A 26,169-nucleotide genomic window follows, 5' to 3' on the forward strand; every position below is an offset into this window, starting at 1 on the left:
AAATAATTTATTAAAAGTAGACATAGGTATTGCCGCGTCTGTAATAATCTCCTCTATAAAAATGCCCCATGACCTAACCCCCCAGATTAACACGGTCCAGAAAAAAAAAAAAAGGTGCAAAAAAAGGTTTTTTTTGTCACCTTACATAATAAAAAGTTTAATAGCAAGCGATCAAAAAGTCATATAGCCCCCAAATTAGTGCCAATAAAACCGTCATCTCATCCCGCAAAAAATGAGCCCCCACATAAGATAATCAGATAAAAAAAAAAATAGAAAATGACTCTTAGACTTTAGAGATACAAAAATTTTTTTTAGGGTATCAAAAAGGATAATATAGTCTAAAACCTAAATAATTGTAAAAAAAAAGTTGACTTATTAGGTATCGCCACGTCCGTAAGAATCTCCTCTATAAAAATACCCCATGACCCAACCCCCCAGATTAACACAGTAAAAAAAAAAAAAAAAAAATAGGTGCAAAAAAATTTTTTTTTTGTCACCTTACATAACAAAAAGTTTAATAGCAAGCGATAAAAAAGTCATATAGCCCCCAAAATAGTGCCAATAAAACCGTCCGCTCATCCCGCAAAAAATGAGCCCCCACATAAGATAATTGGCTAAAAGAAAATAAAAAAATGACACTTAGACTTTAGAGATACCCAAAAAAAAAAGTTGTATCAAAAAAGATAATATAGTCAAAAACCTAAATAATTGTAAAAAAAAGACTTATTAGATATTGCCGCGTCCGTAAGAATCTCCTCTATAACAATATCCCATGACCTAACTACCCAGATTAACACGGTTAAAAAAAAAACAAAAAAACGGTGCCAAAACCGCTATTTTTGGCACTTTTCCATTTCAGTCCGTTTTTTCCGGTAACAAAACAAGGGTTAACAACCAAACAAAAGTTAAAATTTATTACCCTGATACTGCAGTTTACAGAAACGCCACATTTGTGGTCGTAAACTGCTGTATCCGTAAAAGGGAGGCTGCAAAAGGAAAGGACCGACATGGTTTCTGGAAGGCCGATTTTGATGGCCTTTTTTATTGACACCATATCCCTTTTGAAGCCCCCCTGATGCCCCCCTAGAGTAAAAACTCCCTAAAATTGACCCCATCTAAGAAACTACACCCCTCAAGGTATTCAAAAATGATTATACAAACTTTATTAACCCTTTAGGTGTTCCTCAACAGTTAATGGCAAATGGAGATGAAATATCAGAATTTCAATTTTTGGTAACCTTACCTCACAAAAATGTAATATAGAGCAACCAAAAATTATATTTACCATAAAAATACTCCCCCAAAAAATGCCACCTTATCCCGTAGTTTCCAAAATGGGGTCACTTTTAGGGAGTTTCGACTCCAGGGGTGCATCAGGGGGGTTGAAACAGGACACGGTGTAAATAAACCGGTCCATAAAAATCAGCCCTCCAAAAACCAAACGGCGCACCTTTCACTCTACGCCCCGCTGTGTGGCCGTACAGTAGTGTACGGCCACATATTGGGTGTTTCTGTAAACAGCAGAGTCAGGGTAATAAAGATACAGTCTTGTTTGGCTGTTAACCCTTGCTTTGTTAGTAGAAAACATGGGTTAAAATGGAAAATAAGGCAAAAAAATGAAATTTTCCAATTTCATCCCCATTTGCCAATAACTCTTGTGCAACACCTAAAGGGTTAACAACGTATGTAAAATCAGTTTTGAATACCTTGAGGGGTGTAGTTTCTTAGATGGGGTCATTTTTGGGTGGTTTCTATTATGTAAGCCTCGCAAAGTGACTTCAGACCTGAACTGGTCCCTAAATATGTCGTTTTTGTAAATTGCTGAAAAATTTCAAGATTTGCTTCTAAACTTCTAAGCCTTATAACATCCCCAAAAAATAAAATATCATTCCCAAAACAATTCAAACATAAAGTAGACATATGGGGAATGTAAAGTCATCACAATTTTTGGGGGTATTACTATGTATTACAGAAGTAGAGAAACTGAAACTTTGAAATTTGCTAATTTTTCCAAAAATTTGTTAAATTAGGTATTTTTTGGTGCAAAAAAAAATATTTTTTTGACTTCATTTCACCAGTGTCATGAAGTACAATATGTGACGAAAAAAACAATCTCAGAACGGCCTGGATAAGTCAAAGCGTTTTAAAGTTATGAGCACTTAAAGTGACACTGGTCAGATTTGCAAAAAATGGCCTGGTCCTAAGGTGTAAAAAGGCTGTGTCCCTAAGGGGTTAATAGACGTGCTGTGTACCCAGTGAGAGTCCGCTTACCTTTAGTAAACCCATTTAGTTATTTAATGTAGTTTTTTTATTAAAGGGAGTCTGTCACCACATTTTAGCATGTTAGACCGTTAAAATAGGGTTATGTGATCCAGCCAGAACATAAAAACGGTACCTTTGTGGTAGAAAACGGACTTTTCAATTTGCAGAAAATGAACTTATAAGATTATGTTCTGAGCCCTCTCAAGTGCCCAGGGCGGTCTCTCAATCCTCGGAGCCCCAGGCAGGCACCTCCTAAACGGCTAATAACTCCTCCCTCCGTGCGCCTCTGCCCGCCCGTTTACTCCCCTCCCCTGTCCCTTTCCACTGCGGCTGTGCGGTACAAATCGTAGCGGGCGCATACGCAATGCGATGCCCGCTCCTGGCAGGGCATCGCAATACCTATTGCGCATGCGCCCGCTACGATTTGGACCGCACAGCGGCAGTGGAAAGGGACAGGGGAGGGGAGTAAACGGGCGGGCAGAGGCGCACGGAGGGAGGAGTTATCAGCCGTTTAGGAGGTGCCTGCCTGGGGCTCCGAAGATTGAGAGACCGCCCTGGGCACTTGAGAGGGCTCAGAAGATAATCTTATAAATTCGTTTTCTACCACAAAGGTACCGTTTTTATGTTCTGGCTGGATCACATAACCCTATTTTAACGGTCTAACATGCTAAAATGTGGTGACAGACTCCCTTTAATGTACGTAGCTGCTTTGATCCTAGAGCACATCCATGTGCCACATTCTTAGACACAAGGCTCCACGGGAAAGAGGGAGGCTTTGTGTGGATGCAACACCTCACACCAATATTGTGCCAGAATTGTAGTAGAGTCAACTCAAGCTACACAGTCTAAAGATCCGCCAGCATCAGCCAATGTGATAAATTTGGCGCAGTTTTATTATGTCTAGAAATTAGGATTTGAAAATCTGCCCCCTATGATTTAAAACATACCATTGCAATAAGGTTATTGCATACTTTTATTATTGAATTCAAATGCAATTCGCTGAGCATAAAAGTTACAACATATCATTGAAAAAGGCCACACTTATTGATACAAGGTGCCCTAACCTACAGTGACAAAGGGCGCACGTACAGAAACATACCATGTACACTTATATATCTGTATTGAAAAACTGCTTAGTAAAACATACATAAAAGAAAGTAAAATTGTACACAAAATGCAGATACCACTAAGGCTTCGTTCACACCAGCGTTCAGCCTTTCCGTTCTGCAGGAGAACGGAAAGGACGGATTGGGCACAAAACTGAGCCGAGCGGAGCCTACGGACCCCATAGACTATAATGGGGTCCGTTAGGTTTACGCTCAGAAGATGATTTTGGAGCGGAGACAAAAGTCCTGCATGCAGTACTTTCGTCTCCGCTCCAAAGTCATCTTCTGAGCGTAAACCTAATGGACCCCTAAAGGACTATAATGGGGTCCGTAGGCTGCGTTCGCCTCAGTTAATGTGCCCAATCCGTCTTTTCCGTTCTCCTGCTCCTATAACGGAGCAGGAGAACGGAAAGGCTGAACGCTGATGTGAACTCAGCCTAAGTTAGGTAGAAGATAACATAGAGTATAACATAGGTAATGGTCATATAGATGCTGGATATCCTCTTGTGGTATGTCATTCCAAGCTCAGCTCATTCACATTTCCAGGTGTTCTTTCTTCCTTTTCCGGTAGTGTATATACACTTATTGTACCATAACCCACAAGGGAATAATCCTCATAAAATTGACACTTAGAAATTTCTTGGACTTAGGCTACTTTCACACTGGCGGCAGAGGGATCCGACAGGCACTTCCGTCGCCGGAACTGCCTGCTGGATCCGGCAAAACGTATGCCAACTGATGGCATTTGTAAGACTGATCAGTCAGAAAAATGCATTGAGATGCCGGATCCATCTTTCTGGTGTCATCCGGCAAAATGGATCTGGCATTTATTTTTTCTACCTTTTTTTCGGTCTGCGCATGCGCAGACAGGAAAGACGGTTCCGGCATTCTGATATTTTGAATGCACTAATACATTCCGGCAAGTCTTCAGTTTTTTTTGGCCGGAGATAAAACCGTAGCATGCTGCGGTTTTATCTCCGTCCTGAACAGTGAAAATGACTGAACTGAAGACATTCTGATGCATCCTGAGCGGATTGCTCTCCATTCAGAATGCATGGGGATATAACTGATCAGTTCTTTTCCGGTATAGAGCCCCTAGGACGGAACTCTGTGCCGGAAAATAAAAACACAAGTGTGAAAGTACCCTTAGTATAATACTAAACAAGATGGCTGCTTGCTCAACATGCAATTGATTTTTCTAGGGCATCTGATACAAGGTTAAAACGCCAGCTCAGTGCAGAACTCGAGCAGACCCCAGTGGTATGGGTTCAGTGTATAACATCCTGCTGTAAAAGTGTGTAAGCTCCCTCTAGTGGTGGCTGCAGGTACAAAGAACACCCTTTTTCAAATCTATGTGTATGTAGGGGATTTGGAGCTCTATATCAGAAAACAAAACTTTAATTGCCATAAAAATATTTGAAGAAATTGATAAGCAAATAATGCTGAATGTATTCTGATTCAATGGCCCAGTTTAAGTGCGCCTCATTCAGGTTTCCAATGGCTTAGAAAGATCATCAGATTTGTACCTACCGAGAGGTCTGAGTCTTGTGACTTAAAGCCTTGCTTTCAATCCCGATAGCCACAAAAAGGGAGTACTTTGCTCCTAGTCTCCTATTCTCAGACCTTTCAAGATGCGACCAGTGGACATCATTACTTAGATATGCTGAGCTTCTCTAGGTTTGAAAGCCTAACAGGACATACATTTGCTGCAACTTTGCTATGGATTTGCTGAGGAACCCGCTCTACAGTATGTATAAGTAGGAAATCTGCAGTAGAAATCGATATGCTGCAGGTTTTCTTTGCAGCCTGTTTAAATCTCATCCACTTTGCTGCTACTGTAAAATGCTGCAGATTTTCCAAAAGTATTTCTGCTGCAGAGCTACCCCACGTGTGGCCGTACCCTAGGGTTAGTTTCATAGTACCTAGTAGTACCTCGTTTTCAAATGGTCTATACTTATTTCATTTACTACCATGTAACATCTGGTATTAGAAATCCTTCTTTATCTATAAATTAGACCTCTCTCTGAATACATCTGGCATGAGCTACATCATACATGGATTTGTCTTGCAGATTGAACTGGACAAAGCAGCTGAAGATTTTCGAAAAGCGCACTCGGAGAGACAACAGCTGATCCAACAGTGGGAAAACACCATTGATCAGATGCAGAAAAGGGATAGAGAGATTGATCAGTGTACACTGGTAAGTACAGATGAAACCAGTCATTTTAGGATCTACATATGGGATATGCAAAGAGGCAGTTGGCTTTAGGCTACATGCACACGACAGTTGGGTGTTTTTTTTCCGGTCCGCAAATCGCTGATCCACAAAACATGGATGGCGTCCGTGTGCGTTCTGCAATTTGCGGAACGGCACGGACAGCCTTTAATATAACTGCCTATTCTTGTCCGCAAAGAGCGGACAAGAATAGGACAGGTTATATATTTTTTTGTGTGGACCACGGAACGGAGCAACGGATGCGAACAGCACACGGAGTGCTGTCCGCACCTTTTGCGGCCCCATTGAAGTGAATGGGTCCGCATCCGAAGCCGCCAAAACTGCGGCTCAGATGCGGACCAAAGCAACGGCCGTGTGCATGAGGCCTTATAGATGAAGGGACACTTCAATACTTGACCTTCCTTGCATCAAAATTGCCGCCTCTTAAATGGTTAGTTTTAGGTTTTAAAAGATATTACACCATAAATGTCTGATAGATGTGGGTTCAAAATCCACATGTATCTATGTCCAGAATGGGGGTCCCTTAACAAATGGAGAGGGAATCACACATGTCTGCAGCAGTCTAGCATTCTCCATAAAAGAAGCACTTGGGGAAACATTTTTTTAGTGATTCATCCATTTGTAATCCACATGAGGTAAATAGCAGCGATTCAATTTTCTTACTGAGCGCTTAATTTGTGATTTATCGGAATAAATCTATTCCTTTGTTGTACCATGTGACTTTAAAGCTTCGATTTTTACAGGCTTCCTTGTCTGGATTGGAAGTGACTCTCTATACGCCTTCCTATAAAGCCTCATTCACACGTCAGTGTTCCACAGACGTGTTCTCCATGGACAGCACAAGTCTCCTTTTGTTTTAATGTGTGTATTCAGACGTCAGTGTTTTAGCACGGTCTGCGTGTCAGTGTTTTTAGCACTTGTCCATATTCACGGATCCATCGCACCTATTGTAGTCTACGGGTCCATGAAAACCACGGATGCAATCCGTGTTTCACAGTTCATTAGGAAGAGATGCTTTGAAAATTATTTTTCAGCTGCATGGTGTCCGTGAAACACGGATGACACACGGACAGCAAAAAACAGACACACAGACCACACACTGATCCTTCACGGGCAGCTTCACTGATGCATCACTGACCACCTTTTCACAGATTTTCACAGACACGGATGTGTGAATGAGGCCTAAGACTAATTTCATAGGAATGCAAAAAGAGATTGACTTCCAGTACATGCATAATGACATATGAGTCAGAGTCACATGGTAAAATGGATGAACGCAGAGCGGAGTTCTCCTTTAACTTCTACGCAAATTAGGTGGGCAAACATTCTCAGATTTTTTTCCCTTAGGGTATTTTCACACTAGCGTTTTTCTTTTCCGGCATTGAGTTCCGTCACAGGGGCTCTATACCGGAAAAGAACTGATCAGTTTTATCCCCATGCATTCTGAATGGAGAGCAATCCGTTCAGGATACATCAGGATGTCTTCAGTCACTGAACGGTGTTTTGGACGGAGGAAAATTCTGGATCAGTTGCCGGAATGACATTAAAATGTATTAGTGCCGGATTAAAAATACCGCAATGCCGGTTCCGTCCTTCCTTCCAGTCTGCGCAGACCGGTAAAAATGTGAAAAAAATATATAACGGATCCGTTTATCCGGATGACATACGGAGAGACGGATACGTTCTTGCAATGCATTTGTAAGACGGATCCGCATCCAGATCCGTCTACAAATGCTGTCTGTTTGCATGCAGGTTGCCGGGTCACTCTGCCGCAAGTGTGAAAGTACCGTTACTCAAATATATTAGAGTGGAGAGAGCCGCACACACGCGCAGCAGCTGCCTCACTATGGGGGTCATGTGTTAGGGGGCCCCTGCTCTGGAGGTAGTTGTCGGTCCCAGAGGTTCCCAGACATTCATTGGATATTTTATTAATCTGCCATAATGTCCAAGATGAAAATACCCCTTTTAACTTCCCTCTCTTTTCTGTGGATCATAAACCACACAACAAGAGTGATGAGACATTCTTTCATTTAATTTAGCAATTGGCCAAGGTGAAACAAGAATTACGAGAAAGAGAAAATATTATAAAAGAGAAAATCCAATTTCTGAACAGCGAAATGGAGAATAACAAGGAATATGAGAAGAAGATTTCCATGGTAGAAAGAAAGGCTGCCAAACTGAGGCAGGACCTTCAGGAGCAAGAGAGCATTCGAAGTCAACTACAAGATGAGGTATGGCGGAAAGTAAATGTTCTTCATTGCCAAAAGCACGCAAGTTGTTTCACATATGAATTACTACCTTGGTCAGATTCATATCTGCGTTGGAGGCTCTGTCAGGAGTTTACTTTAGAACTGCAGTCTTTTTTTAATATTTTTTATATAACATGTTGTTATTTATCTTCATACGTAGCTGGATACACTTAAAGGGACTGTTGATAGGACTGCTACTGAATTAGAAGTCATGCGGGTTCAAGTAAACAACCTTAAAAAAGAGGTCCGGAAAAAGGATGAAAGGTACTGTATACTTTCTAATGAAGAATTAGTTAGCTCTAGTCTTTGCATTAACAGACCAAATACATCCAGAAAGTTATGTAGTAAAGGTTGTCATGACACAGAGTCTGGATGTGTCATCCATGTTTAGATGTCATGGTGGTGCATATTGATAAAATCAGGTTAGGAACCCCCCACCCCCTGTTCTTCTCATAGATTGGAGTTTCAGAGGTCGGACACCCCCGACCTATCAGACATTTGTACATAACATATAGCAGGCCCCCACAGCCGTACTGTGTGTGGCTAATACTAGTATAAGGGGAAATGTGGGGATGTAAAAGTTCCAATTTAAAGGGAACCTGTCAGCTCCAAAACAAGCCCCCCCTAACTAGAGTAAGTGGTGTATGGTGTAAGTGACGCAGTTTGATTATGTAAATATTATTTTCATACTCGCTTGCATTCTGACGCTGTGCTCCGACAAACAGTAGTAAAATGCATTGAGAGGACTCCTAAACTCATGCACATAATTGTGAGGACTACAAGAAGAGTCCTCTCATTGTATTTTACTACAGCATTTGAATGCAAGCGAGTATGAAGATAAAAACTACATAACTGGACCCTGCGTCACTTACACTATACCCCACCTTTTCTACTAGTTTGGGGGGTATTTTGGAGCTTAAGTAAGTAAAAGGACCAAATGTTTCCTGTGTTATGTCTAGTTCAGACCATGGCTTGTATTCTCTGCCTTGACTCCCATTGTCATGCACCTATCCCTTAGGCTCTGTACTAGGAGTAACACAGATTGCTATGGCTTTCTTATTTAAAACATTTATTGAAAATCCTCAGGATATCCTGTAAATGTCTCATAGAGCATCTAATCTATGACACCGTTTCAACCAGTTTGTCCTGCAAAACACGTAAAGGGATTGTCTCATCTGAGAAATTGGTGGCATATTGCTAGGATATGTCACAAACGTCAGGTAGGTGTGGATTCCACCTCTGGACCCACACCTGTCTCCAGAACAGGCCCTCAAAAGTGAAGGAGAGAGCACAGTGATTTCCCAGCATGCTCTCCTTCAATTGTATGGGAGTTCCGAAAATAGCCGAGCTAGTGAACTTAGCTATTTTTGGAAGTCCCAAAGAAATGAATGGAGAGTGCACCACTCAAATTTGGCCACCCCTCTATTCACTTCTATGGGACTGCCGGAGATAACGGAGCCAACGCTCAGCTATTTTCAGTAGTCCCGTAGAAATAAATGGAGGGTGGCCATGCATGCGCGGCTGCTCTCTGCTCACTTCAGAGATCCCGTTCTGGAGACAGGTGCATGTCCCAGAGGTGGGACCCACACCTATCAGTCATTGTGACAGTGATTCAGAAGAGACAACCATAATTTTACAGTTACATGGTGAGAGCAAATATCTTTCTAATGGAAAAGAAGTTCTGCAGTGAGAAACAGGCCAATAATGACACCTGTCATGACCTGTATGAAAAAAGTAATCAAAGATTTGTCTAGAAAAATAGTACATTTTCAATATTCATTAGTAGCGAGTAGGGCACAGTGGATGAGAAGCAATTGCATAATATTCATATCATATATTTAGACTAGGTTGGGCTAAAGAATGTAATGAAGGTTTGGGTGAAAAATTGAAGCTTGTGACAAACTCAGCTCTGAGCGTAGAAGAAAGGGCCCAACGTATAGAGGAAATGCTGAGGGAGCAGGAGAAAACAGTAAAGGTAAGTTTACTTCAATTGTACCTACATACGTAATACTTAACACAAACATGGAATTTATGGCCTTATTTACATGCAATAACACATTTTAACTGTATAACCATATTTTTATTAATTTAAAATTAATTAAAAATAGAACATTTAAAAAGTACGGAAGGCGAAAGAAAAATTACTAAGACACTCAGTGTACACAATTAAGGGGGAGTTCACATCTGCGTTTGAATTTCCGTTCTTCTGTTCCGTCTCAGGGACAGAAAAACTGAAAAAAAACTTTTCCACTATTTTGCCTATTCAAAAGAATAGGACAAAATGTATGTCAGGATGCCTCCACTTGCATCCTTTCCGTTCAACAGCGTATTTTTTGCAGGACATAAAAATGCTGCTTGCATATAATGCATAAATAAGGGGATATAAAGTGCAGACATTAAAAACAGGTATAAGGGGCAGTGGTTGGGTACTGTAAGCAGATAAAAAAAAAATCATTATGAAAACAGAAAACCCCCATCAAATGGAATAAAATGTGGGCAACAGAAGAAAAGAAAGACTTGGGGTATTCAGGTTAAGGGCTCATTCACACAACCATAGGCTGTCCCTGCTGCGGAACACAAATTGCAATGCACTGGCACCGGCCATGTGAATCCCGTATTGTGGCGCAGACCCATTGTCCTGAATGGGTCTGCGATCTGCAATATACAGGTCCTTCTCAAAAAATTAGCATATTGCGATAAAGTTCATTATTTTCTGTAATGTACTGATAAACATTAGACTTTCATATATTTTAGATTCATTACACACCAACTGAAGTAGTTCAAGCCTTTTATTGTTTTAATATTGATGATTTTGGCATACAGCTCATGAAAACCCAAATTTCCTATCTCAAAAAATTAGCATATTTCATCCGACCAATAAAAGAAAAGTGTTTTTAATACAAAAAAAAGTCAACCTTCAAATAATTATGTTCAGTTATGCACTCAATACTTGGTCGGGAATCCTTTTGCAGAAATGACTGCTTCAATGCGGCGTGGCATGGAGGCAATCAGCCTGTGGCACTGCTGAGGTGTTATGGAGGCCCAGGACGCTTCAGTGCGGCGTGGCATGGAGGCAATCAGCCTGTGGCACTGCTGAAGTGTTATGGAGGCCCAGGATGCTTCGATAGCGGCCTTAAGCTCATCCAGAGTGTTGGGTCTTGCGTCTCTCAACTTTCTCTTCCCAATATGCCACAGATTCTCTATGGGGTTCAGGTCAGGAGAGTTGGCCGGCCAATTGAGCCCAGTAATACCATGGTCAGTAAACCATTTACCAGTGGTTTTGGCACTGTGAGCAGGTGCCAGGTCGTGCTGAAAAATTAAATCTTCATCTCCATAAAGCTTTTCAGCAGATGGAAGCATGAAGTGCTCCAAAATCTCCTGATAGCGGCTGCATTGACCCTGCCCTTGATAAAACACAGTGGACCAACACCAGCAGCTGACATGGCACCCCAGACCATCACTGACTGTGGGTACTTGACACTGGACTTCAGGCATTTTGGCATTTCCCTCTCCCCAGTCTTCCTCCAGACTCTGGCACCTTGATTTCCGAATGACATGCAACAGTCCAGTGCTGCTTCTCTGTAGCCCAGGTCAGGCGCTTCTGCCGCTGTTTCTGGGGAATGCGGCACCTGTAGCCCATTTCCTGCACACGCCTGTACACGGTGGCTCTGGATGTTTCTACTCCAGACTCAGTCCACTGCTTCCGCAGGTTCCTCAAGGTCTGGAATCGGTCCTTCTCCACAATCTTCCTCAGGGTCCGGTCACCTCTCCTCGTTGTGCAGTGTTTTCTGCCACACTTTTTCCTTCCCACAGACTTCCCACTGAGGTGCCTTGATACAGCACTCTGGGAACAGCCTATTCGTTCAGAAATTTCTTTCTGTGTCTTACCCTCTTGCTTGAGGGTGTCAATGATGGCCTTCTGGACAGCAGTCAGGTCGGCAGTCTTACCCATGATTGCGGTTTTGAGTAATGAACCAGGCTGGGAGTTTTTAAAAGCCTCAGGAATCTTTTGCAGGTGTTTAGAGTTAATTAGTTGATTCAGATGATTAGGTTAATAGCTTGTTTAGAGAACCTTTTCATGATATGCTAATTTTTTTAGATAGGGATTTTGGGTTTTCATGAGCTGTATGCCAAAATCATCAATATTAAAACAATAAAAGGCTTGAACTACTTCATTTGGTGTGTAATGAATCTAAAATATATGAAAGTCTAATGTTTATCAGTACATTACAGAAAATAATGAACTTTATCACAATATGCTAATTTTTTGAGAATGACCTGTACAGCAAAAGATAGGACATGTCCTATCTTTTGCTGTGTGGAGGCATGGATCCAAAAGCCGACGGAAGCGCTTTGTAGTGCTTCCGATCCATGCCTCCGCTCCGCACGTATTTTGGGAATTGTGTAGTCATTCAAGTCAGTGTTCCCGTATATTGCGGAGCCGTCCTTTGCGGTCCGCAATACAGGCACGTATGGCCTATGGTTGTGTGAATGAGCCCTAACAAGTAAGATAAGCAGCAGTACTTATAGTCAAGCAGCTGCCAAAGCAAATACGATTTTATGGTGTATAAAATGGAAATAAAAACTCCCTCATAAGACCACATAATGAATATGGGATCAGTTACGGGCTGATCATTGTAAAAAGGTTTCAGATTCTGTGTGGTGCCATCAACTTGGTATTTATAAGAAGTAAGATATAAGAAAATGAGCCATGACAATACAAGCACTTTAAACGCTGACTAGAGCAGGAATTTGATTTCCCTGTACCTTTACCCTAGTCAAGGCAGGTAAATGGAGTACAGTATGTATGCAATTCGCTCATAGACAGAGGTTGACAGAGGAGACTTTAGTCTTTAACAGGTTTGTCCAATGAGAATACATTTTACATATGGAGCAGAATAGGTTAAAATAACTCATAACTTATAATCCTGCCAAAGACATTCTGATGCTTACAGAGTCTCCGCTGTTATCCATTTCTGGTACTGGCTCAACACAGAGGTAAAGCCTGAAGGTCGACCCTCTTCATATGTTCCGAGTCCAATCCATCAACCATTTCTGTAGATTTACATTTTCTGTAATGTTCAATGTAAAATGTTAAATCTTACATTACAGAACATGTAAATCTACAAAAGTTGATGGATTGTTGTGACAATCAGATTTCACTCAGAACATACAAAAGAGCCCCATATCCCAAAATGTTGCCCCCATTAAACTGAATTATCCCAAATGCTCGCACCAGGACTGTCAGTCAATGCTGGAACGTTTCCCAGAGCATTTAGAAAAAGGAAGCGATAAGTGTCCCATCAGGGAGGTGCACGCTGTTCACATAGACATACTAAACAGTAATGGAACGTATAATGCAGTTATATGGCGGTTCACAGTTACAGATATTGATCTTTTGGTTAGGGTCCTGACATGACATAAAAATGAGGTAGACGTTTATACATTAAATTAGAAATATAAAATGAAACTCTTGCCTAAAAGGAGAGCTGGAATGAATAAGGCAGACATTTTCTTTTCACATATTGTGTAGAACTACATCATAATATTGTCATTTATCTCCACAGGATCTGGAAGCACAGCTAAAACAGATAAGAGAGCAACATTTCAAGAAATCACAGGAACTGCATGAGCACAAGACAAAAGAAAAGCACATGATATCAGAAATTAATGGAAGCCAAGTCTCGCTGAGAAACCTTAATAGTCAACTGCAAAAACTTGACCTGCATGCTTTAAAGCAACAGGGGATCATTTACAATCAGGTACAAATGCATGCTGGGCTTCAACCATTAAATCCCTTAAATACCATTGCTGTGATTAAGGAAAGCTAACCACATGGAGGACATTTTCTTGTCATTTCAATATTTTCAAATGTAGAAAGACGGCTAGGAGAAAGCTTTGCAAGAAAATAACCAAACATCTAAGCATAAGAAAGCGCTGGTGTCGTCACAAAATACGAATAGTGTTTTAGATGAATTAGGGCAATTACTGTGTGTTTGTAGTGATATATACAATGCTTAGGAAAGCCTTCAGACTCTCACTTTTTTTTGCAAATTAAAAGAGAAAAACAAATTTTTCATGGATAAATGAATTCAGACCCTTTGCAATGACACTTGAAATTTAGCTCTTGGGGACCTCCTCGATTGGAGTCCACCTGTGGCAAAATCCAGTTGACTAGACATGATTTGTAAAGACAAAGCCCAGTCTACATAAGGTCTTACAGATGACCAGAGGTCGCACTACATTTTTTCCAGAAGAGTAAAAATACTCCTCTTACCATTTTTGAGGAGTAATTTTAGCTGAGGAGGAATACAAAAGTTGCAGTAAGTCAAAAAGATAATATGTAAGCCTACATAATGTTAAGGGCTCGTTCACATCTGCATTGGAGGCTCCATTCAGGGCCTCTGTTGCAGATTCTATCAAAAAGACTGGACAAAAAAGCCTTATATAGACTTTTTTTGTCTGGTAAAATGACAGGATCCCGAATGGATATAAGCTCGCTATCTGTATTGCTGGACTTTTAAGGCCTAGTTCACACTTCGGTGAATTTGTCAGTGATTTCCCTCAGTGATTGTGGGCCAAAACCATGGGTATGTTTTAGGGTTATTTATGGCTATTTATTTTATATAATGGATATGGTTTGTATATATGTATCAGCTGTTGGTGCTATAAATACCCCACCTTCCCCTCTACCTGCACGCATGAGTAAGGGGGTGTGTTCTCCCGAAACGTCGCGTGGAGGGGAGGAGGTGTGAACGATGCTTATCTTAGCGTCCCTCATGATGTACCATTTTATATTGGAATGAAGTAAAAAAAATAAAAGAAACAAAAGGTTTTGTACCAGTAATTTGTGAGTATGATTTCTAGGGATGAGCAAACTTCATATTTTGAAGTTCGGGTTGGGGTATATGCTAAATTGCGCTATGGATTCCGTTACCACGGACCATAACACAATTCCATGACGGAATGCATAACGGAATGTCTTTAGAGGCATTCCGTTATTCATTCCGTCATAATAGAAGTCTATGGCCAGCATAATGGATCAGTCCGGTTTTCGTTATGCTGGAGTCCTATACCCCAACCCGAACTTCAAAATATGAAGTTTGCTTAACCCTAGAAATCATACTTACAAGTCGTTGGTACAAAACCTTTTTGTTTCTTTTATTTTTTTACTTCATTCCAATATAAAATGGTACATCATGAGGGACGCTAAGACAGACATCACTTTCACATCTCCTCCCCTCCACGCAACGTTTTGGGGGAACACACCCCCTTACTCATGTGTGCAGGTAGAGGAGGAGTGGGAGGTGGGGTATTTATAGTGTGTGTATATATATATATATATATATATATATATATATATATATATATATATGTGTATATGCATTCCATCATGGAATTGCGTTATGGTCTGTGGTAACGGAATCCATAACGCAATTCAGCATATACCCCAACCTGAACTTCAAAATATGAAGATCGCTCATCCCTAATGATTTCTATTGCTCACTCACATACAATAGTGGCACAATGAGGTAAAAAGAACACACAAGTCTGCAAGTTTGAAAGACTGTCAGTGCTGGGTTAGGCCTCATGCACACGACGTATGTATTTTGCGGTCCGCAAAAAATACGGATGACAACCGTGTGCATTCCATATTTTGCGGAACAGAACAGCTGGCCCCTAATAGAACAGTACTATCCTTGTCTGTATTGCGGACAATAATAGGACATGTTCTATTTTTTTGCGGAACAGAAATACGGACATACGGAAAAGGAATGCACACAAAGTAACTTCTGTTTTTTTGTTTTTTTTTTGCGGACCCATTGAAATGAATGGTTCCGGATACGGTCCGGAAAAAAAAAAAAAAAACGGAACGGACATGTGCATGAGGCCTTAAAGACCTGTATTTGATTCTGCATGTTTCTGCGTGGCGTACTGACTGTAGGTTTGTATGTACAGGATTTCCAGATACAACAACTTGAGCGCAGACTAGCAAGGTTGAAAGGAGAAGTCAACACAGATGAAAAACATGAACTGGAAATTAAAGTATCTGAGCTCAGTAAAACATTTGATGACCGCAAAGCTGCACTTAATGTTCTAAATTCTCAGCACAAGAAACTCCAGGTAAGTCATTAGTTAATAGCAGTTAAATAGGAACTTTCATGGGTCAAGACATTATCAAATACGTAGGGGATGGGTAGGGCAGAGTGAAGGGATGTAAGATCGCTTACTAGTTTATCTGTGCAGCGCTCCATTTGCCCGCTGTGCCCCCGTTTTACTTTTCCCGCCTGGTATGTAAATTAATATCATTGGTACAGGGAGATTGAGACGGCCTTGTTTCTCAATGGGCGTCTCCTTCTCCCTGGTTGTGAGCTGCCCAATCGCAGAGGAGAGCGTCACAGCCAGGGAGAAAAAAAAGCGAACCTTCTCCCTAGCTGTGACGCTCTCCGCTGCGATTGGACCGTACTACAGCCGGAGAGAAGGAGACGCCCATTGAGAAACAGGGCCGTCTCCTCCTCCCTGTAACGATTATATTAAATTTAAAAAAACGCCAGAGACTCAAAAAAACACCACCTCAACAAAAACACAAGTACCAAAATATTCCCATTAGACTTTCAGCTATCATTTGGTGATTGCATTTTTATGGCAAAACATGCACCAAAAACCGCTGGTGCAAAAAACGCCACTTAAACCACAAAAGTGTTCAAAAACATCACTATAAGGCAATGCCTGTGCTGCAGACCGCAAGTTGTGGTCCGCAATGCATGGGCACAGACCGATGGGGTCTGCGATCTACATCCGACGGCCCACACCACAAAAGAGTAGTGCATACAGTACTTTTTTGCAGTGCGGAGGCATGGACAGAAAAAAACACCTCCTGTATCTCCCTGATTACAAACCCATTTAAGTGTTTGCAGGGACATTTTACTGCTAATTACCAGGCTGTACCTTGCCTTGAAAATTGGAACAATGGCAAGTTTAAGTGCGGGCTGTCAATTAGTGATAAAGCGCAAGTGTCCGTTAATTCTTGTGTAATAGCTCCCTTAAGTGGACAGATGATATAGATATAGATATATATAAACTAGTTTCATTTTTTAATAGGCTTTATAATCTGTTGAATTTGTCTGTTGTATCTTTTGATTTACATTTGCTTATAAACAGGGAGATGTTCGTAACATTAAACGGGAGCTTGAAAAAACTGGCCAAGAGAAGGAGAACCTTATCTGCAAAATGGAAGAACTCAAACTCTTCAATAATATGTCTGATAAAGAATTGAAAAAGCTTAGGACATCCAAACAGGTAATGGGTCCTAAAACCAGTGCATGTTCTCACACAGTAGGTCTTTTGGCACTTTACACATTCAATTCTGTATTATTTCCAAGTTCTATCAACACGTTTTCTACTCCTAATGACTGCAGTGTTTTATCCTGTCTTGCTTGGGTCTTCAGACTTCTCAATGGTGTGTTTATATTGTAATATCCATTTAGTAGACAGTTGTCCTCCTTGTCTTTTATTCAAATTATCCATACATATGATGATTGTGTATGCCATTGGGCTGAGTCTTCTCATGATATGTCTAAAATAGGATGCTTCATTTGTAAGCTCAGGCTTGAGTTTGATATGGATATTAAGCTCATCACCAACAAAAATGTATGTAGGCATCAGTACTATTGCTTTTCTTTGTTAAAATAAAATCAAAATAGGTTTGCTATGAGTCATTCTACATCATACTAAACTACTAGAACCCATATATAATCCACAATTAAAACTATCAATTGTATTCTGTTGCTGGCAGTATAGCTAGCAGTGCTCCAAACTAAAGAAAATACCTAGGTACCTTTTGGCTCCTAAACTGAAGCTTGTAAGTGCTAAATACATTTTCTCGCCCATTTTCCTTGGGGGACACAGACCTTGGGTATAGCTCAGCTCCCTAGGAGGCGTGACACTAAGTAAAACTGTTAAGCCCCTCCTCCATCAGCTATACCCTCAGCCTGGAGATAGAGGCTACCAGTTTTAGCTTAGTGTCCAAGGAGGCAAGACACTCCCTGCTACTGCAGGGCTGTTTTCTCCTTGTTGTAATTTTTTCTCTAATTTGTTATTTTATTTTTGTTTTTTCCTAGGGATACCAGAGACGCATTGGCCTCTCTGCTCTCCCGGGGTGAGCTGCGCCAGTGCCAACTATCTGCACTGCTGCCTCCCCCACAGAAGCAATAGGGGATCTGGGCAGCAATGGCTCCCCTACATCCCGCCAGCTAGGGGGTCGCCCGCACGCAAAGCCCCTCTCCCAGCTTCCTGCCACTGCGGTGCCAGTAGCTGAAGGGGCGACCCTGCTGGAAGGAACTGAGGGTGAAGACAGGTAAGATGGCTTTTCCAGCCCATACCCTGTCCCTATTTGCACTGGGTTTGGGGGGGCACCCGTGGTCGTCATTTGAGCGCTCTGTAGATCTCCCCATCTGCGGCTGCTTCCGCTCCCCAATGGCTGATTCCCCACGCTGTTTATTGGGCCCGGATTACTCTCCTGACATCCTTCTCCCTCCCCGCCGCCGCCGCTCCGTGCGTGATCGGGGGGCGGGGCTTAGGCCCGACATCGGCGGTTCGGGCTCGGCGGGGGACATTGTGACAGAGGAGGCTCGGTGAGGTCACCCACCTGCATATCGCCGCGCACTTGGGCCTGCGGGCCTTATTCTACGGACATAAACCTGAGAGTCACGGCAGCAGGGGGCGTGCTCTTTTTTCGCGCGCGCGCGCGTCATTGGGGGCGGGGTTACGTTCTCCTTCACAGGAGACATTCAAACGTGTAGGGGGCGGAGCTTCTTCCCGCGCCTCTGCTGAGGTTTTTTTGCCGCGCTTCCTCACTCCGTTCTGGAAGCTGAGCCACGTGGGAGACTCCTGGTGCATAGATTGCGTTCTGGGACGCACGCTCTCTGCTGTTGCTGCCTTTCTGCAGCTGTTGATCTGGACTTCACTCCTGACGTTCTTCTGACACTGGTAGGACAGTTAACCCTCTCCTAACCCTCCTGGTCATAGCTGCTGCAACCCCTTGTGGTCTCTGTATCAGGGTACGACCACTCTTTCAACATGTCAGATCCCACGGGTGCCCCCAAACCCTGGTACCATGCCTGTACCGCCTGCAAGGAACTTTTTCCGCGTGGGCAATCTGAGCCGCATTGCCTTGCATGTCAGGCCCCGGTGCAGGGCCCGCTTTCTGCTGCGCCCCCCGGTGCCTCTGAACCCCCTGACTGGGCTAGGTCTCTGTCTCAGGCGGTGGAAAGCCTTACACACGTAGTGGGCCGTCTCGTGGATAGACCGCCTCTCCCGCAGGCTGCCACAATCCCTGTCGCACCCGCTGGGACTACCGTTTCTGCCGCCCCCACTGATTCCCTGCCTCCCAGCGAATCTTCCAGGGCCCGGCATATTCAGAAACGTTCAAGGGTTGAGCGCACATCTTCTCCAGATGCTTCGCTCTCTCCGCCATGCGTGCGAGCTCAGTCAAGTCTATCCTCTCAAAGGGATACGCCTTCTGAGGGAGAACTGGCGGATTCGGACGTGGACATGGACTCAGAGCTTCCGTCCAAATTGGCGTCCGCGGTGGGGCATCTTATCACTAGCATCCGTGATACCTTTCACATACACGATGACCCCCCCAGCTCTGAACAGGCCGGCGTGTCCTTTCTTCGCCCCAGACAGGCCTCCAAGGTCTTTCCCATCCACGCTGATTTTTCTTCTGTGGTGTCCAAGGCTTGGACCCGGCCTAACGTCCGCTTTGTTACACCCAAAAAGCTGGACATTTGTTATCCCTTTCCAGCGGATTCTGTGACCACGTGGACGTCCCCGCCTAAGGTTGATCCTCCCGTGGCTCGCCTGTCCAAAAGCACTACTATTCCTGTACAAGACGGATCTTCCCTCCAGTCTGCTGAGGACCGTCGTACGGAATCCCTCTCCAAGGCCATATTTACTGCCTCTGGTTCGGCCCTTAGACCGGTCTTTGCCTCCGCCTGGGCTGGTAAAGCGGTCTCTGAATGGGGTTTGCAACTGGAACGGGAGTTAGGGTCGGACGTCCCTCTACAGGACCTCCGTTCCTTAGCCCAACTAATTGTCCAGGCCGGAAAATTTGTCTGTGAGGCCTCTCTTGATGCGGGTGCCCTCATTGCCCGTTCCTCTGCCCTGGCAGTTTCTGTCAGGAGGGAACTCTGGCTGAAGGTTTGGGCGGCGGACGCCGCTTCCAAACGCTCTTTGGCTGGCCTACCATTCACGGGTTCCCGCTTGTTCGGAACCCGTCTGGACGAACTTATATCTGAGGCCACAGGTGGGAAGAGTACTCTCCTCCCCCAGTCCAGGCCGAGGGGCGCCCCCCGTGGTCGCGCTGGTTCGTCCCGTTTTCGGTCCTTTCGCAAGCCCACCGGGTCTAGACCCGCGGCCGGTTCTTCTTCCTCTGGCCCAGCCCAGGATAGACGCAAGAAGCCGTTTTTTCGGACGCAATCTACCTGGCGCAAGCCCCAGCCCACACGGGCTCCCACAGGCCAGCAGCCCTCTGCCTGAAGGTGCGCCCCCACCCACCCGGGTGGGGGGCCGCCTTCTACTGTTCAGGAACGTATGGCGGGCCCACATCTCAGACGCATGGGCGCTCGAGATTGTATCTTGCGGATACAAGATCGAATTTGCGTCCATTCCGCCAGACCGTTTCTTCCGGTCCCGTCCTCCGCGGGATCCCGTACGAGCGGCCGCCTTCTTCACGGCCATTCGCTCTCTAATGGACAAGGGTGTCGTCGCCCCCGTGCCTCCGTCGGAAAGGTTCAGGGGGTTCTACTCGAACCTCTTTGTGGTTCCCAAGAAGGAAGGCTCAGTGCGACCGATCTTGGACCTAAAGCGCCTGAACCGTTTTCTCCGACTGCAGAGATTCCGGATGGAGTCTCTCAGGTCCGCAGTGGCCTCCCTGGAAAGAGGGGTTTCATGGCCTCAATCGACGTTCAGGATGCATATCTCCACGTTCCGGTTGCTCCATGTCATCACCGCTTCCTGCGCTTCGCGGTAGGGGACGATCACTTCCAATTCGTCGCCCTTCCCTTTGGTCTGGCGACGGCTCCTCGAGTATTCACCAAGGTCCTGGCCCCTGTCTTGGCCCTTCTGTGTTCAAGAAGTGTTTTTCTTCTCCCTTACTTGGACGACATCTTGGTCAAGGCACCCTCCTTCTCTCAGGCATCCGGCAGTGTGGGACTCACTCTGGAGACCCTGACGCGGTTCGGTTGGATCATCAACCACCCCAAGTCTTCTCTTACCCCCTCCAGACGGCTGATCTTCCTGGGGATGCTCCTGGATACGGAGTTGGCGGAGGTCCGCCTCCCGTCGGACAAGCGTCTGGCCCTTTGCGGGTCTGTTCGCAGTCTCCTCCGTCATCACCGCCCTTCCCTCAGATCCAGCATGCGGTTGTTGGGGAAGATGGTTGCCTGTTTCGAAGCGGTGCCGTTCGCACAATTCCGATCCCGCACCTTTCAGAGGGCAATTCTGTCGGCCTGGGACAAATCACCGAGGAGTCTGGACAGGACCTTTCTTCTGCCTCCCCTGGCTCGGGCTTCCCTCAGCTGGTGGTTGCATATCCCTCTACGGGGGAGGTCCTTCCTCCCACTGAACTGGCTGGTGATTACCACCGATGCCAGCTTACGGGGGTGGGGGGGGGTTTCCCCTCCCCGGTCCGTCCAGGGCGTCTGGTCTCTATCGGAGTCCAGACTTCCAATCAATATTCTGGAACTGAGGGCGATTCTTCTGTCCCTCAGACACTGGACCCATCTACTGCGGGGCCACCCTGTTCGGATCCAATCGGACAATGCCACGGCTGTGGCATACATAAACCATCAGGGAGGCACTCGCAGCGCTGCAGCGATGCAAGAGGTGACCCTCATTCTCCTCTGGGCGGAGGCGCATGTGCCGGCCTTATCCGCGATTTACATCCCGGGGGTGGACAACTGGGCGGCGGATTTCCTGAGCCGGTCCACCATCGACCCGGGAGAATGGTCCCTGCACCCAGAGGTGTTCGAAGCCCTTTGTCTTCGCTGGGGTCGCCCCGACGTGGACCTCATGGCTTCCAAATTCAACCACAAGGTCCCCCGATACCTGGCCAGGGCGCGGGACCCGAAGGCGTACGGCGCCGACGCGCTCGTCCTTCCGTGGCGCGACTTCTCCCTTCTGTACGTCTTTCCTCCTTTCCCCCTCCTGCCACGGGTTCTTCGGAGGATCGCGGCAGAGGGCGTTCCCGCGATTCTGATCGCCCCGGATTGGCCCCGCCGGTCTTGGTACGCCGACCTAATGTTGCTGTTGGCAGACGCACCGTGGCCACTGCCCTCCAGGGAAGACCTTCTCTCTCAGGGACCGATCTTCCACGAGCATTTAGGCTCGCTACGTTTGACGGCGTGGCTATTGAGACCGCCGTCTTAACGCGACGGGGTTTCTCCGCGGACGTAGTCCGCACCATGATCCGTGCTCGTAAGCCCGTGTCCTCTAGGATCTACTATCGGGTTTGGAGGTCCTATCTGGGGTTCTGTGAGTCCCGGAGCATCCCACCTCTCCGGTTTTCTCTTCCCACGATCCTGTCCTTCCTCCAGTCGGGTCTGGACCTGGGGCTGAGCCTCAGTTCTCTGAAGGGACAGATTTCGGCGCTGTCTATTCTTCTCCAGCGTCCCCTGGCCCCTCTGGGGCCAATTAAGACCTTCTTACAAGGGGTGGCTCACTCTGTTCCGCCGTACCGCCCTCCAGTTCCATCCTGGGACCTGAATGTGGTGCTCTCGGCGCTCCAATCAGCCCCCTTCGAGCCTTTACGGGAGGTCTCCCTTCGCCTTCTGTCCTGCAAGGTCATTTTTCTTGTGGCCATCACATCTCTCCGACGGGTGTCGGAGTTAGCGGCTCTTTCTTGCTCCGAACCTTTCCTGATCTTCCACCAGGATAAGGTTGTGCTTCGGCCTGTCCCGTCCTTCCTGCCAAAGGTGGTCTCCGCCTTTCACATCAATGAGGACATCGTCCTTCCGTCGCTCTGTCCCTCTCCTTCCCACCCCAGAGAACGGGAACTGCACCGTCTGGATGTGGTCAGGGCGTTGAAGATTTATCTGGAGGTCACCGGATCCTTTCGGCGCACGGACTCCCTGTTTGTGGTTCCGGAGGGTTCGCGCAAGGGTTTGGCGGTCTCCAAGGTGGCTATTGCCCGTTTCATTAAACTGGCGGTGTCTGAGGCTTATCGAGCCAAGGGTAGAGCTCCGCCTTTCAGCGTCACTGCTCATTCCACCAGAGCAGTCGGAGCTTCCTGGGCGCAGAGGCATCGGGCCTCGGCTGAACAGTTGTGCAAAGCAGCCACTTGGTCCTCTCTGCACACTTTCACAAGGTTCTATAGAGTGCATACGCATGCATCAGCGGATGCTGCTTTGGGCCGCCTGGTTTTGCAGGCAGCGGTTTCCTGATGCTCCGGTGGTGGTCCGCCTTGGGTTTGTGGTCCCTCCCTTCTTGGACTGCTCTTGAACGTCCCAAGGTCTGTGTCCCCCAAGGAAAATGGGCGAGAAAAGGAGATTTTTGTATAACTTACCAGTTAAATCTCTTTCTCGCTCTTCCTTGGGGGACACAGCACCCACCCTTCTGTGTTTTGTTACAGGGTTATGGTCTGGCGCCCCGTTGGGTTGCTGGCTGGTTGTTTCCGTTATTGGTTGTTTTCCTTTCACTACTTGGACACGCAACTGGTAGCCTCTATCTCCAGGCTGAGGGTATAGCTGATGGAGGAGGGGCTTAACAGTTTTACTTAGTGTCACGCCTCCTAGGGAGCTGAGCTATACCCAAGGTCTGTGTCCCCCAAGGAAGAGCGAGAAAGAGATTTAACTGGTAAGTTATACAAAAATCTCCTTTTTAGACCTACTGGGTGCAATGCCCTTTACCTCATTCTCCTTCTGAGTCTTCATTTTCTGCTTCTATAGCTGACAGTCTAACCTAGCCTAGCTATTATAACTGCTATAACAACAACTCCTGCATGCAAGAATAGAACTACTATAATACTGCTCCCAACATACAAGAATAGAACTGCTATAAGGGCAATAATATATTTACTATAGTACTGTGGTTTGTACAGACATATAACCAGTGCTATACTGCCCCCTAAACAAGAATATTGGTAAAACAATAATGCCCCCTATGTACTAGAACAGGAATGCCCAACCTGCGGCCCTCCAGCTGTTGCATCAAGCCTGGACAGTCTACAGCTGTTCAGGGTATGCTGGGAGTTGTAGTTTTACAACAGCTGGAGGGCCGTAGGTTGGGCATCCCCGTACTAGAATATAACTACTATAATAATGTCTCCTATGCACTGTGGCCATTAGAAGCAGGAAAATGTTTTGATCTATAATTTATGTTACTCTTTTTTAATCAGTAGGGTTCCTATAATGGATATCGGGTTTTCTGGGATTTTTATATGGATGAACTGTCCACAGGATAGGCCATAAATATTAGATTGTTGGGGGCCTGAGACCCCACACCACCTTCCAACTAGGTGTTCAGGAGTAAGGGTCCATTCACACGTCCGTAGTGTATAGCGGATCCGCAAATTGCAGCCGGCACCCCATAGAACTGCCTATTCTTGTCCGCAATTGCAGACAAGAATAGGACATGTTCTATTTTTTTCCGTAGTCGCGGACCGGAAGATCGGGGCCGCGCTCCAGAAATGCGGACAGCACACTGTATGCTGTCCGCATCTCACAGACGTGTCAATGGACCCTAAAGGAGAGTTCACATCACCGTTATTCTTCCATTCTTTTGAAAAACATAAAAATAAAGAAAAAAATGGATCCTGTAAAAAGAACAGATCTTGTGTATCAGTTATACATATATGGCATCTGTTTGAGACATTTCCATCTGAGATCCGTTTTTTAGATGAAAAAAAAGTAATGCATGCATAAAATGATGCATAGAATCAGTTTTTTAAAAGATCTGTATTTTTTTGTTCTTCTGATGAATTACAAGAACAGAAAAATAACGGTGATGTGAACTCTCCTTCTCTTGTACTCTGGTGCTGAAACTACACAGGTCAATCCATTGTGTAGTGTACGGAGCTAGATATTGCTCAGCTCAGTCCAGTACACAGTGAATGGAGTTTTGTAACTGACACCGATTTCCAGTGCTGAAGCTACTAGCGAACAGCTGATTGGCAGGGTGAAGGTTCTTGACCCCACCAGTCTGATATTGTCCCAAGAATAGGCCATCAATATAAAAATCCTGGAAAACACCTTAAGGCCCCTTTCACACGGGCAGGCTGCAATGCACGAGCACAGTCTGTGGGGCAGCCGCAGCGGATTGCGGACCCATTCACTTGAATAGGTCCACGATCCGGCTGTTCCGCAAAAAGATAGGACATGTTCTATCTTTTTGCGGAACGGAAGTACAGGACGAAACCCCACGGAAGCACTCCGTACTGCTTCAGTAGGGTTCCGTTCCGCATCTCCGGATTTGCGGACCCATTGAAGTGAATGGGTCCGCATCCGTGATGCGGAATGCCCACGGAACGGCACCCGTGTATTGCGGGTCCGCAATACGGCAACTGGGCGCACACGCCCGTGTGAAAGAGGCCTAAATAAGAATAATGTGCTCTTTTTAAAATTTCAACAGTTTATGATCTTAGGCCATACGAGTGTATTACTGTAGTGCAGCAGCGGCATGAAGCGCACATTGTCATAGCAACCAGGCCTACCACAGACCTCTCACGCCGTGTACATTCGGCCTAACAAGCAGGCAAGTGCTGGGAAGGAACTGTTCCTTCCTGACAGTTGCCTGCAAAATCTTTTAATATAAAATAGCCCTAAAGTTGCACATTTCTGAATAAATACAATTGTTGGGGTAGAATGAGCCCTGGTTTATTGATATGGAATAGAGCTTCCACTAAAAATGGTTAGATATAGACTACTTTATCGCACTGAACACATAAAGTGTAAACTTTGAGACCTTTTTTTTCTTTTTTTTTGTATGTGTTGTATGTGTATTTGTATGTGTTATTTGTTTTATATGTTTTGCAGGATTTTATGGTTGAAGACAATATCCTGAAACTGGAAATCAAGCGACTGAGAGACATGCTACACAATAAAGCGGACAATGTGTTCTCTTTGGAAAAACGCAAGTTGCTGATGCAGGCGGCTATGAAAGAGAGGACACAAGAGATTGCTATACACAAAGAGATGCTGAAATCGCAGATACGGCTTGCAGACCAGGAGAGACAGACTATAAGGTCGCTGTATTTTGTAATTGAGATGTTTTGAGATATAGTCCACTATATCATGTGCAAACGACATATAATTACAGT

General features: G+C 45.1%; 1 protein-coding gene across 1 annotated transcript in view; it reads left to right on the forward strand.

Moving 5' to 3' along the window:
• CCDC39 (coiled-coil domain containing 39) overlaps positions 1–26,169 on the forward strand; it is a 57,181-nt gene that overhangs the window by 14,732 nt on the left and 16,280 nt on the right. Inside the window, exons 6-13 of the mRNA XM_044291363.1 lie at positions 5,440–5,568; positions 7,644–7,835; positions 8,014–8,117; positions 9,696–9,828; positions 13,421–13,615; positions 15,813–15,977; positions 17,016–17,153; positions 25,886–26,094. Coding sequence (XP_044147298.1) covers positions 5,440–5,568; positions 7,644–7,835; positions 8,014–8,117; positions 9,696–9,828; positions 13,421–13,615; positions 15,813–15,977; positions 17,016–17,153; positions 25,886–26,094 — 1,265 coding nt within the window. The remainder of the gene's footprint in view (positions 1–5,439; positions 5,569–7,643; positions 7,836–8,013; positions 8,118–9,695; positions 9,829–13,420; positions 13,616–15,812; positions 15,978–17,015; positions 17,154–25,885; positions 26,095–26,169) is intronic.

Source organism: Bufo gargarizans, chromosome 4 (assembly GCF_014858855.1).
Source record: "Bufo gargarizans isolate SCDJY-AF-19 chromosome 4, ASM1485885v1, whole genome shotgun sequence".
Taxonomy (NCBI): Eukaryota; Metazoa; Chordata; class Amphibia; order Anura; family Bufonidae; genus Bufo; species Bufo gargarizans.